General features: G+C 43.7%; 2 protein-coding genes across 3 annotated transcripts in view; both read right to left on the reverse strand.

Annotated features, from left to right (window-relative positions):
* Positions 1-13,688, reverse strand: part of LOC135978000 (uncharacterized) — a 1,156,726-nt gene that overhangs the window by 594,037 nt on the left and 549,001 nt on the right. The window lies entirely within an intron of this gene.
* The window catches only part of TSPAN7 (tetraspanin 7), a 170,913-nt gene that overhangs the window by 31,538 nt on the left and 125,687 nt on the right, over positions 1-13,688 (reverse strand). For both annotated transcript variants that reach the window (XM_042859177.2, XM_042859178.2), the window contains 2 exons: positions 5,196-5,384; positions 3,430-3,504 (listed from right to left, as the gene is read on the reverse strand). In XM_042859177.2, coding sequence (XP_042715111.1) covers positions 3,430-3,504; positions 5,196-5,384 — 264 coding nt within the window. The remainder of the gene's footprint in view (positions 1-3,429; positions 3,505-5,195; positions 5,385-13,688) is intronic.

The following is a 13,688-nucleotide window of genomic DNA, read 5'->3' on the forward strand; positions in this document are numbered from 1 at the left end:
TAGAATGTTTCCAAAAGTTAAATGATCTATTCCACGCTTAGTGAATAGCAAAAAGTAAGTAGCCTAAATGATGTAGAGTAATCTAGATTTTTCTACAATTGTTTCCATTGTTGTAGTCAAGAGTAAGAATATACTTTAAAAGTTTAAACCTAACTAGTGTCCCTTAAGTGAATTAACACAAGATGTCAGAACATGTTAGTATTAGTGCTAATTGGGTCTAATATTTATTTAATTTTCTTTTTTATATAGAAATTAGTGTTCCTGTCAGCTAATTTCTAAGTTACTGTCTGCAAAAAACCCTAGAGTTTTCAGGTGCCTAAGTAGCCCCTGGAATCATGGTTAAAATTGCCCCCTCCTCCCCCCAAATCTGAAATGACGCCCCTGCCCACAAAACTGGGTTGGACCAGGAAGGATCAAAGCTTGGAACACAGAACAACAAAAAACTATAGCAGATTTTAAAAGGGACACACTCTTTTAAGCAGCATGGGGGGGGGAGAGGGGGAGGAGAGTTGTTCAAAGAGAAGAAGTGGAAAATGCAAGGAGCTGCTGGGAGAAGCTAGGCTTACTTAGGTTATCATCAGAGGATGGGGAGACTTTAGGTAAGATGTATATGTGTCTACTCCTTGTTATTTTAAAATCATTTTCCTCCAAAAGCCTTGTTTCTGCTGCTAAAATAAGCAATACTTTGCTTTAAGAAGGCTGATCGCTGTACACCACTGGTCACCAACTCCCTAGAGGGAAGAACTGCAGGTGTTGAACATAGTTGGATCTGCTTAGTAAGCATGGTTGATACACAGGTACTGTAGCCCAGGTCAGAGGCTAAGAAAGGGAAAATTGCAGAATTCCATCTGGGATAGGTAAAGGCACGAGGCCGGACACCTGCAGGGATGCATTCATAGAACCAGTGAGAGGACAGGGGTGCAGCCAGCTATGCAGCCATGACAAGATCACACTGTGAAAATGAGTTCATCTGCTAAACAGAGGAACGTGTCAAACAGCTGGAAGTGTGATGTGAAAAGCAAAAGCAAAAATGGAAGTGGAAATAGGGAGCGTACAGAGTATTAACTAGCTTTCAATTTTCTGGTTTATTTCCCCAAATTCATTACATGTTTAGGTTTGCCGGGGGATACTCTGAGGAATAAGGGCCTATTGTATGAAAACCTAAAGGAGCGATTTGTGTCAATGTACAGGAGGGAAGGTGAAGTATAACCTGCCAGTTCTCTATTAGATAAAAATAGCTAGAGAGAAGAGGGATTCCCCCTTCAATTTGCCTTTTGTGTGCCCGCAATATGAGGGAGGTGAGCTTTGTGCAGAAGTAGGGGGCATTAAAAGGCAATGCCAATCCCATTGCTTGGTAGCAGCACTGATTCATTGTGGCACTGGAGCTCTCTGGATAATGAACTACTGCTCCCCAGGCTAGAGAAGCTCAGGAATGTCACAGAGGACACGTGAACTGGGAGGAAAGCAGAGCCTGGTGGCAGATTCAGGAGGTTGCATTATTGTGATCTTGACAAAAGATTGCCCATCCACAGGTAGAATGGTAATTCCCAGCAAAAAAAGTACAGGTATTTCAAAATCAAATCGGTAACCATCTACCGCTGGTGAAGGTAGACACAAGAAACATACAGAGGGAAATCTCACAGCCAAAAAGGACACTCTCTCAGCAGAACAGGGTACTAGAGGACTACATATGACAAAGGGAAAAGAGTCAGAGGGACAGAAGTTACTCCTGGGGGAATTCTGCGCCACTGCGCAAGCGCAGAATTAACATCCCCCACAGATTTCCCTCCCCCCCCCAGAATAATTGATTCTGACAATGTGTCAAAGGGAAGTTGTAATTATACCTTTCACACAGCAGGTGCTGATGTGGCACCAGAAGAGAAGGTGGCTGGCTCATGAGCTGGAGCCATGGAGAGAAAAGGGACAGAGGCTGATTTCCTCACAGCGCCCTGCCCATGGGGCCAGGTGAGGAGGCATGGGATATGGAGGGGGAGGGGGGGTCACACAGATTGGGGTTCAGAAGGGCTAGTGTGGGGAGACAGACTGGTGCCAGGGCACAGGAGCTAGTGGGGTGATAACATTGAGTCTAGGGATTCAAATAATGTTTAAAAAAAGTAAATGTTTAAACTATTAAAATTGTACCGATTAAATGTTTAACCATTAGGCGCCACTGCCGCCCTGTGCACCCGGGATCCCAGCTACTGCCTCACCCCCGGGATCCCGGCTGCTGGCCCCATGCCAGGTACTCCGCTCGCTGCCAGCTCTGTGCCAGGGGCTCTGCTGCCGCCCCACGCAGACCTGAGGGCGTGGGGCTGGCAGCCAGGATCCCAGGAGTGTGTGGGGGGGTTGGGCGGGGTGCCAGACCCAACAATCCTCCAAGTTCACTCCCAGGCTCCTTCCCAGCAATTATTTCCCTCTCCCTCAGCTCCACCATTATCCCTGACTCCCCCAAGCCTTTGCACTGCTTCTGAGGGGTGCAGGAAATATGTTTGTGTTCTGTAGTTTAAATGAATTATTACTCAAAGTTCTGTATTAATATGTCTCGTAAGGAATCTATTTGTCAAAAAAAAATTCCTGGATCTTTTTTGTTGTCTGCATTGTTACGGACATACTTGCTGACATGAAACTGGTGTGATTATAGTGTGTTATTTTGAAAATAAAATATGCAGAATTTTGCAGAATTTTAAAATATTGTGCACAGAATATTATTATTTTTTTTGGTGCAGAATTTTTATTTTTTGGGCTCAGAATTCCCCTAGGAGTAAGAAGTGAGGAAGAGATACTACAAAGTTACTGTCCTGGTTCAGTTTAAAAGACGCATAAAATCCTGGGCTTAAAACAAAGGGTTCCAGATAAAATGGACAAAGTAACACTGCTACTACAAATTCAGACTGTATTGTTCTCACAAGGCATCTTTCTAACCCAGTTTCCTATCTCTAGCTATTTCTAGCTTCACTCTACTCTCAGGACAGTGGCACACTGAAAAAATAAATAAATACGATTTACACAACATCAAGGAAACTAGTTTGGTTTGGCTTTGCAGTCTCAGAAATCCTCGCTGTATTACACAACCAAATGCCTCCCTGACTGAAGTAGCTGTGTCTAAGAAAAGTATTTATCCTATTTTGCAGTCCTCAGCATATGTAACAGGGTAAAGAAGATGTTATATGATGGACATATAAAGAAAGATAGCTCCAGAGTAAATATCAGACAGCTAAGACTCAAAGCTTTGGCTAAATCCCTTCATTTGGAATCATATCAGTGTTTAGAGGGCTGCACGCATTACTGCCGAAAAATAGCTACATCACTCATGATGCATATGGAATTGCTGAAGTCAACAACCAATATATTGTACATGTTCTGAGAGGCTTCAGCAAATCCTGCTCAGAGAGGCACTGCCATTTATAACCTACATTCATTTCCACTCACCTCATGGCGAAATACAAATCCTGAAATGCCAGCCACTAGCTCCGCCAGAAACACCAGGGACAAGAACATGGCATACTGAAAGCAAAGAAACAAGACAAAATGCAAGTCAGAGTGTGGGGCAGAGTTGTGTCTGAACCTTTTAGTTCTTTATGCAAACAATTCTGAGTTTGAGCTTCTGCCTCCAGATTTCCTCTAAAGACAGGAAAAAAAGAATGTATTTAGAGGGTGAAAGATAGGACACCTTGCATGTGGTGTAACTACTAATAACTGCAGGACACTCTCCCCATTATTAGGTTGTTTAATGTGCATAAAATGACATTTCTTGACAGTCGCATATATTATTGAAACATACATTCACACTGCAGAGAGGTGGTTCCCATTTTGTTAAGGCCCTGATCTTGCAAGGAGATGAATGCAGGTAGACTCTTTGTATTTGTGTGGAACTCCAGTGAAGTCAACAGGACTCTGCAAAGGTACCAGGGTTCACTTGCATACATTTCACTGCAGGATTGGGGCCTATGGCCTGATTCAATAAGGTACATAAGTGCATGAGTAGTCCCATTGACTTCATTGGCAATAATCATATGTACAAAGTGAATCAGGGCTGAAGTCTGGATTTAGAACCAAACTTTACCAAAGTGAAGGAGTAGAAGAGAGGTTTCAGTTTAGGTCTGATTTTTTTCTACACATGAATAAATAACTGAGAAGACAAACAATGCTAAACAGGCTGTTCTAACAGGAAATTGCATTTTAATCTTCTGAAAATCTCATCCCAATTGTCATGCAGAAAAGTTTGAAAAGCTGTTCAATGCTTGGGGTGGGAGGAGGAAGAAGGGAGAACTATTTTTAATGGAGGGCAAAGCAGCTAGGACTTCGCTAGGTCCTACAAACAATGCAGAACTCAAATATTTGCCTGTTTTCTTTTGAGGGGAGAAAGATGGTTTAAAAACTTTTATACAGGTGCTCAAAATAAAGCTTCATGTTCAGAACGGCGAATGCCACAGTTAGCTCTGATAGTCAGAGGACGTACCTTTAGGGAAAAATATTGTAGTAGAAGACACCGTCCTGTTATTCCCCCTGTCCCAATTCACTTTCACCACATATTAACCTGACCATTACTATTCCCCACCCCTCAAATTGCCACATATTATATTTTGTCCCCGAATGCTCTTATACAAGCTTAATGTTTAACTCGCCTGTGCATTTTTTCCCTCCACCTACAGTTTCCTTACATTTTGAGATGCATTGGAAAGCTTATCGGAGTGAGGAAATCCCTGTGCTGCTTTTGAAATGTGGACGGACATACTGCTGGGAGTTTACTTTTCTGGTGTCCACCTATTTTTATAGAGGTGAATACAGGATGCCAGAAATGAAAAGTTAGTGTGCATTAGCCTAAACGCTACCATCGAGGTATTCCCTACATTCCATGTTGTATTATTAAGAAGCACCCCAGGAAAAGTCTGTTTCAAATTAGCTACAGAGCTGTGCCATTTTTGATGTTAATAAGTCTGTAATGATACATCTGGTTCACTGGTAGCACTATTGCCATCACAGAGTCCTATATATTGCACAGAAGTCAGTGTGATTCATTGACTGGTTTCAGTGAAGGGAATTTTTTAAGCACGAGAGACACTTAGTGAACATTCAGGTCATTACAACCTTTCTGTTTGCCTCTGTTACAGTTAACATCTGTTTAAGCTTAATAAAAGTACATTGAATAAGCAATTTCCACATATGCCACATGACAGTTCTTTTGATATACTTACCAGTTTCAGCATCCATGGGCTGCCACGACAAGTGGCAAAACAGCCAAACAGGCCAAAGACAATAATTGTGGTACCAGTCCCAATAAGCACATAGGGGGCATTGGTAGAGTTTTCAGCGATGAGAGAGATATATGTGCCTAAAGTGAGCTTCCCCCAGACTCCAACAGCAAGAAGAATAACGCCTGTGATCTGGAAAACAAGAGGAGAAATATAGTCAGAGCCTATCGTAAAAAACACCTAGGATCAGTGCATGGCAATGAACTGGCTGACTTTCCTTGTTGTCAAATCAGAATGGCTGGGCAAGTCAAACGACTTCTACTGGTTCCACAGGGACCGACACTGACAATTATTTTTTAGTATCTGGACATGTTCCATTAAGCCACCATTGCAAGTCAAAGAACTAAGCACTATCATGCTGACCATTGTCACAAGCAAAGAATACATCACGTCTACAAGGCCTTAGGTTGAAAGCTCCGTCATTCGAAATTTACAATATATTCCAAAACGTGCCTGAAGGAGAAGGTGAAACACCACTGCCACCAGAAATCAACAAAAACCATTTCTACTGAACGTACTATATTCTTTGTGTACAAAGTTCCTTGAACAACTGAAATCTGCTATTTTTCGCCTAACTATGCGGATATGCACCTTTTGATATTAGTTTCCCCAGCCTCAGAGACATGATGTCACTTTAGAGGAAGTGTTGAGGGGTTAGGGAGAAGAAAATCAGGTAATCTTGCCTATTCAAACTTTGCCACTGTGCTCTATGTTAGATGAAAACAACAAGGAGTCTGGTGGCACCTTAAAGACTAACAGATTTATTTGGGCATAAGCTTTCGGGGGAAAAACCTCACTTCTTCGGATGCATGCAGGTTTTTACCCACGAAAGCTTATGCCCAAATAAATCTGTTAGTCTTTAAGGTGCCACCAGACTCCTTGTTGTTTTTGTAGATACAGACTAACACGGCTACCCCCTGATACTTGACATTATGTTAGATGAAGTAAACAGTTTGACAGCAATCGGACACACAACTCTTCACCCACCACCTGCATTTGGAAACCTCCCACCCATCATGATCTCGATATAGTTTCAGAATCACCACATTATATAATATTTCTGATACTGAAATGGATGCTAGAAGCAGGAGGCAGATATTGCATGTTCTCTGCTGACATCTAGTGGACAGTAAGGAAAATTAATGGCTTTCCACACCCTTCCCCCTCAACATCAACACACAGTTTTTCTTTCTCAGTGGACTAAACCGAATCTCAAACACGTAAGGCAATGAGTTTGTTTTATAAATAAGGCAAACAGCATTTTTTTAGAACACCGGGAAAAAAGGCATTAAACCAGACACATCTATTATCTGCATTTTACATGAATCACTCAAATATTAAGCTTAATGAGAACATATAATGTACATCAGGACTGAAATCACAATGCTTGAAGTCTGCGTGTGTGTCATCAGCTTAACTGTGTGACCCAAAGGTAGGGTGACCAGATAGCAAATGTGAAAAATCGGGACATGGGGTGGGGGGTAATTGGAGCCTATATAAGAAAAAGACCCAAAAATCAGGACTGTCCCTATAAAATCGGGACATCTGGTCACCCTACCCAAAGGCAGACTGTGAGAACCTGCCATGTGGGCTTTAGCTCTGCAAACCCTTTCTCTAGATCTACCAGAGTTAACCTAGCATTCCCTAAACCACTCTGTGAGGATCCAACCCTTTCAGCTATCGCCACTCTAGACATCATCTATAGGGACTGGAAAAGTTAGCACAGAGCCTGGGGCAGATATTAAGAAAGTTCTGGAATCAGGTTCTCCCCCTAACCCCTTCAGTGTTCTCTCTCTCAGAAGATTTGTTAGGTTTCTCTGGCATTTGCTTAGAAGCTTTGAGGCCAGCACAGTCGTGCAGTATTTCCCCAAAGAAACCTCCATTCATTTTTTTTGCTGCACCAAAAACCAAGTCAGCCATTTTGAGAGAGATCCCTCCCCACTACCATGTGACAGGGGCAATATTGAAGGGAAAAGGGAGGTAGCTTCTTGACGTGTCACTTAGGCTGATTCAAAGCAGACCACCTAGGGCACATTATTCTCATTTCCTGTCCCAGTCATTTTGCTAGTCCTACTACAGTGCAGCAGCAGGACAAAGAAGTGTTCTTTGGTTCTACCTGCAGCTGAGGAAGCAAAGATGTGTGCAATCCAGATACAGCACTTCCTGTCCTGGAGGTGGAGCTATGCTGGGTGAAGCTGTTCAGTAATAAGGAGCACATCTGGGGAACGTCAGTGGGAAGGACTGTACAAACTGGGTGGAGGGTAAATGGAAAGGAAAAGAATAGAAGGTGGGGAAGAGACAATAAAGGGTGATGAGGAAAGACCACAGGAGAAACAGGAGACAACAAAAATAAAACAGAAACAAAAATAAGAGGGAGGAAAGGCGGCGGCAGAGATAAACAAACAAACACACAAAGCATCCTGGGTACCTCTGGTATGTCACAGAGCAATCCCATTCAAATCCCCCTCCTCTCGGCATCTCTCCTTCCACTCCCTTCCCGTTACCCAGTGTTCCACAAACATTTGACAACCGAGCCCTTTTAGGAAAATGAAAACAATGGTGCTTCCCCACCCCACACTTTGCCATATGCTATTAAAGACCTACCCATCTTAATGGAAACATCTCCTATGCCCCTTCCTCTCTCCAGCAGCTATGCCTTTGCACTCCCGCACACTCTGGGAAACAAACACCTCCTCTCCTGTCTTACACATTTTGAGCAAGGCAATTGTTAACAATGTTGACATTGAAAGTATCCTCATGGACATCCAACTCAGCACCCACTGAAATTACCGGGGCAGTTCACACCTCACAGCTTTTGCCAATGCCTCACATGTTTGGAAACACGGTCTCTGCCCATCCAGAGAGATTCCATGTGCTCGTGCCTGTATCTGGCCTCTGCTGCTGGTTCCCACTAGGCGTTTAAGCACGCTCCACGCACCTTTATGCATAAGGATACCTTTTGTTATAGCCGCCCTTGCTCCCCCTCAATCTACCTCACCAAATAACCCAACCCTCTCCTTTACACGCCACCAACCCGACTCAATCATTCGATGGAAGCTGGGCTTGGCAGAATCAACTGCTGCAAGCACACAGCGCACAGGGACAACAGGTACTGGCTAAATCACAGGCATGTAACATTTGGAAGACTGTAAACTGTGAGGGGAAAGCCTGTCTTTGTATGTGTTGGAACAGCACCTAGCACAAATGCACCCCAGCTCCTGACTAGGGCCTCTAGTTGCTACTAGAATATAAATATGGAATAATTATATGACTTTCAAACTTCTGCTGCAAAAAAATCCACAGGCATTAGTCATTCAGAAGTATCTCTGTAGCTGCCTTTTGCTTGCAATGGCCCCTGGTTGCCTTGGACACATGGGTCTTTGCCATTATTAATTTGCTTCATAGAAACTCCTCCAATCTGCTTCTGCACTGGAGCTCATCAGTGTCAAGGAGACACATCAATCTCCTCTGGTTTTCTTGACCCCCCCCACCCTAATCTCTCTTCTGAGCTGCACCGGGGTTTTGAAATGTCTCTTATCCCTTTCAAAGACAGATATCAGCAGAGATGTACCCTCTCCTGCCCACTCTGAAGATAAAAGCACACTTCTGTTTTTCACATGGCTCTTTAAAAAAGTATTGATTATATAATCTTGTACCAGATCAATCGACAATTTAACATCAAACAATTACCATCTGGCGGTGTAAATTACTGCAGACGACTAATATCAATTTAAGTTTCTCCCCCTCCCTATTTTTCCATCCATATCTATGGAAGGAAAAACCCCCCACACACACATTTGTCCTCCCCCGGCACAGTTTTTTTCCAATCGGCTCAGATTAAGAAGTTAAATGCCAGAGAAGGGTTGGGGAGCATGAAAACCGAAAGAATGGTCTCTACCATCCAGCTAGGCAATGGGACTGTCCTTGCTCCCACTGATGTCAATGGGAGTGTTGCCATTGTCCGTACGAGGAGCAGGATTGGGCCTCCCTGCCAAGGATGCTTCCTGCTTGAGAGAGACCACGTGACTTATAATACATAGAAGTTTTAACTATTCAGCTATTTGAAGACAATTACACCTCTACCCTGATATAACACGACCCGATATAACACGAATTCAGATATAACGCGGTAAAGCAGTGCTCCGGAGGGGGCGGGGCTGCGCACTCCGGCAGATCAAAGCAAGTTCGATATAATGCGGTTTCACCTATAACGCGGTAAGATTTTTGGCTCCCGAGGACAGCGTTATATCGGGGTAGAGATGTACCAGCCCTCTAGTACTGCTTGTTTATAGAGCTTAGTCTGTTTATACTTTAGGGAGGCGTGCTACATTAGGGCTTACTACATTACAGTATATTCAGAGTTAGGAACGAAAGACCCATGACGACTACTAATGCTTTGTTCTGCTTATTTCTTATTAGTAAAACATTGCTTGACATGGGTTTCAAAAACACACCCCAGAACAGGAAGGGAGACATAGAATCCCTACAAACCACCATTATCAATTTCACACTGAGAGGGAAAGAGGGAAGGACGTTCCACACCAATGTGCCCAGGGTATACCAGGAGTTTCAGCACTAGGAGCAAATTATAAACTATTAAGGGTAAAAGAAGGAAGCTCTCTCTGCAGATACTTCAATGATCAATATTCAATTGAACATGAGTGAAAGTATGACTGACTCCTAATTCTACCCACAAGCGATCTCAAGATTTAGTCTTATTTCTAGCCCTCCATACTAGTTTGTAACGTTCCATCCTGTTGTTAGGCCCAAATGTCTTTTTTCTGGGGGGGTGGGGGGGGGGGGGAAAGGGGTATGCAGGAGGATCAAGACATTGCTGAGCTTCTGGCTTGAAATGCAACAATGCTGATGGACCTTGCTATTGGTTGTAATTGTGCATGCAGGGTGTCTGGACTCTCAAGCTTCATTCTGTTTACACACTGCACTTAGCCAGGCAGATGTGTATTGTCCTACGCCTTCCTCTCCATATTTTCTCCTCCCAGCCGGGTCGGAAAGAGGCACGGCACCACAGACGTCGACCTGATTAATGAAGCAGTTCCCTCATCGGATCTGAAACCGCCACTTCAGCCTAATTCTATATCCAGGTTGACCTATGTGTCAGGCTCAATAGACTAGAGCACGGTGATGTGTGTCCATCCCTAAAGGCTGAAAAATAAACATTTTGTTGAAAATACATAATCTGTTATGTTAGTTTGGCCCTTTGGTTTTACCCAGGTCTGTGGCCCCTGCCTTACTATTGGCATTCTGCTTAATCCAAGCCCTTCTCAGTAAACTTCAGGGTAACATCAGAGGCTAAATTTACCTTAATCAAGATGTACTATGAAGCAATTTTATATGAACCATGTGAGTTTGCCTCCTACCAATTTCCTGACTCTTTTCCAGGGGGTGAGGTAGGTGGATGCTAAGTCTGGCCGAATATAGCTCACAGCTCTGATTCTGTTGCTTTAGTTTTAGAAGCAGAGTTGCCACGTAGGTAAATTAATCTAGGTTAGCAAAGCTACTTAACAGGAGATTAGCTGATCTGAATGCAATACCACTTTGCAATAATTTTAAAGGACAGATGTCTCCTTTGTGTATTTCAATTTTAAAGTGAGAGCAGTGCAGTTTAAGGTGGTCTGCTTTGTTCAGTTCATTCCATGTTTTCATGAGAAAACCTCATCTTTGCCATCCAGATTCTGCCAGCATGATAGCGTTATGATGAAATTACCTTTTTATTCCTAAGGGCTTTCTTAGACTATAAGTTCCTTCGAGGAGGGGCCATGTCTATAATGGTGTACAACAATGATACTTGAGCCTGAATGCGGCCCCTGGGCGTTGCCATAAACATTAAATAACACAGAAGACTATGCAATCTGCTCCTTAAAGCAATGATCTGTCTTTTCATCTATTTGTAAAATGCCATGCACACCTACCATATGGCATTGTATAAATAATTTAAAGGCACAGTCAGGATGTTTTCTGAGACCAGGGGTGCACGTATAGCTTTCACAACACGTGTCACTGATCTCATTCTTTACTACTATAGTTATAGCATACAAGCGCCTTAGAAACATTAGGGCATTTAAAAGTGACCTCAGAGAGGAAACAGCACAAATATGTACATTACAAAATAATCTAAACTGTTAACATTATTTTATTAATATCCTTAAATCGTGCAATTCATGTCCCCTCTTTCTTGCTTTTCTCTATTGGGCACCACGTGATATTATGGGAGCTCCAAGCAAACCATCACTGTTGGGGTGGACTGTGAATCACAGATTAGAAAATGTGTTTGGAATTGATCTGTGCATTCCTCTGTAGCCCAGAGCCTACCCTGGAACTTGGGTCTCCCTGGTTTGCAGATCAACAGAGAGAGAAGGGTAGACTGTGCAACGAGACAGGCTTTACAGAAGGATGTGAATGCTAGCCTTGTGAATGGTACAGCGATAGAAAACTGATGTTGTCCTATAGGAGGCAATGAGTTCCTGTAGATATTGTCTCTTACGTTTGGGCAAATTGGGTAACATCCCTGTGCCTGGATAACACCATCTACCTGACAGGGGTTTCATGTGGCTTACATGTTTGTAAATGCTTTGAAATCCTCACCTGAAAGATGCTGTACAAGTAGAATTCTTCTCTCCTGTCATTCAAAAGCTACCACAGCATTAGGGATCTTCTGTGTATCCTCAGCAAATACAAGCAACTCTTACTGTGACATAACATTCTTTAGATTTCAAACCCCTCTGCTATTTTGTGCAGTAAAATAATTTTAAAATTATCTGACAATCATAAACACAAGATGCTTATTGACTCTTCATCTCTTTACTCCTTGATGCGCTGAAGGGTTGAAGTGTGTTCACAGCTATCTGTGAACTTTGCAGGGTTCTGCTCATTACGAAAGGAGGGGCTATGAATAGCTATACTTTACATTTAAAAATAAACAAACATAGCTCATGAGGGGAGCAAGTACATCTGGTCACTTGAGACACCCATCCTTCCTCTGTATATTCTTCTCCCCGGAGTAGCTCAGGTCACAATCAAGTCAATCATCATGATAAACAGTGGCAGAGGTACAGATCTGATCAATATGTTTTCCATTCTAGGCTGTCATGGGACCAGTGACCTTTCAGGAAGGATCAAGGCCTAACTGCCCCTGTGACAACCCAGGGGGCTACACCTGGGAGAAATCAGATGTTCCAGGTGGCACCCGTTAGCTCACAGTAATGGAGCAGCTGAGCTAGAAAGCAGCTGCTAGAACAATACAAAGGAGGAAGTTGGGTAGCTGGAAGAAAGCGCAAGGGAAAGCTCTCTGGAGATGGTCTGCAGTTGTTGCAGGCTGGGAGGAACCCACCAGATGTACAGTAGGCCTAAGTGGGGCAAGCCCTGAATGAGTATTTGCAGTTGGCAGTAAGAGAGCTGGTAGGGTCCTTGGGGAAGGGAGACAACTGGTAACTCCTGCAATTAGGCACGGGGAAGAGAATTGACAGAGGCCTCCAGACCAGAGAGTCCTACAGTTTTGAAACTGGCTCCTGAGAAGGGAGTAGGAAGGTGAAGAGCACTGAAGGAGAGATTCCACATGAGAGGAAGGAGGAGAGTTCTCTCACCGGGGGCACCCTGGGACTACAGGCTGGGGGAACCCATGCAAAGCAGTGCAGACTCCTGTATGGGGGAAGCCCTGAGTTAGGGCGTAGTGATAACCGGGGGAGTTGTAAACTAGAGCCTACAGCAGACTGGGAAAAACTCACAGGGAGCAGGTTAGGCTCCTGCAGGGGGAGGTGGTATTGAGATAAGGCTTGTAAATGAGAGTAGGGAGACCCCAGAGGTAAGCTGCTAGCGTCCTGGGCGAAGGGAGGCAGTGTGGAGAATGCTGCTTGAGAAGAAGCTATTAGTTTGTCCCAAGAGGGGCAGAAGCAGCTATTATTTGGAGTTCTTTTGGTTGGACTTACAGCTGGACACTTCATTACCCCAGATGGGGTTTGGACTTTGTGACATGGCCGGAGGGCTGAGCCACAGAAGAGCCAGCAAGAGGCAGACGGCCATCAGGAGGCGCTGTAGCAGAGGATAATGGCAACACTGTGCCCTGATGAAAGAGGGCGTCCTAAGGGTAAGTGTGCCCCCATCACAGAGACAAATGTTGTAGGACTGATGTGTCAGGACAGATACGGGGCAAGTAGTACTAACCTTTCAGGTTTTAGAATCCACCTCCTACCAACTTTCAAGCTGAGCCAAGATCTGCTTCCCAAAATAGTTATATTTAAACATCTTTTAAAAGTCTATATACACAGAGCAACAAAGCTACACTATCTTTATCAGCTAACTACTAAAAGCATAACTTGGCTTCCTCACGGCCCTGCTAAGAGTTTTAAGATTTGCCCTGGAGATAGCAATGATGACTACAGCCCAGTATTAATAAGGTGACATAATTAGCAGTAGGATGAT

The sequence above is a fragment of the Chrysemys picta genome, chromosome 1 (assembly GCF_011386835.1).
Source record: "Chrysemys picta bellii isolate R12L10 chromosome 1, ASM1138683v2, whole genome shotgun sequence".
In the NCBI taxonomy this organism is placed as follows: domain Eukaryota; kingdom Metazoa; phylum Chordata; order Testudines; family Emydidae; genus Chrysemys; species Chrysemys picta.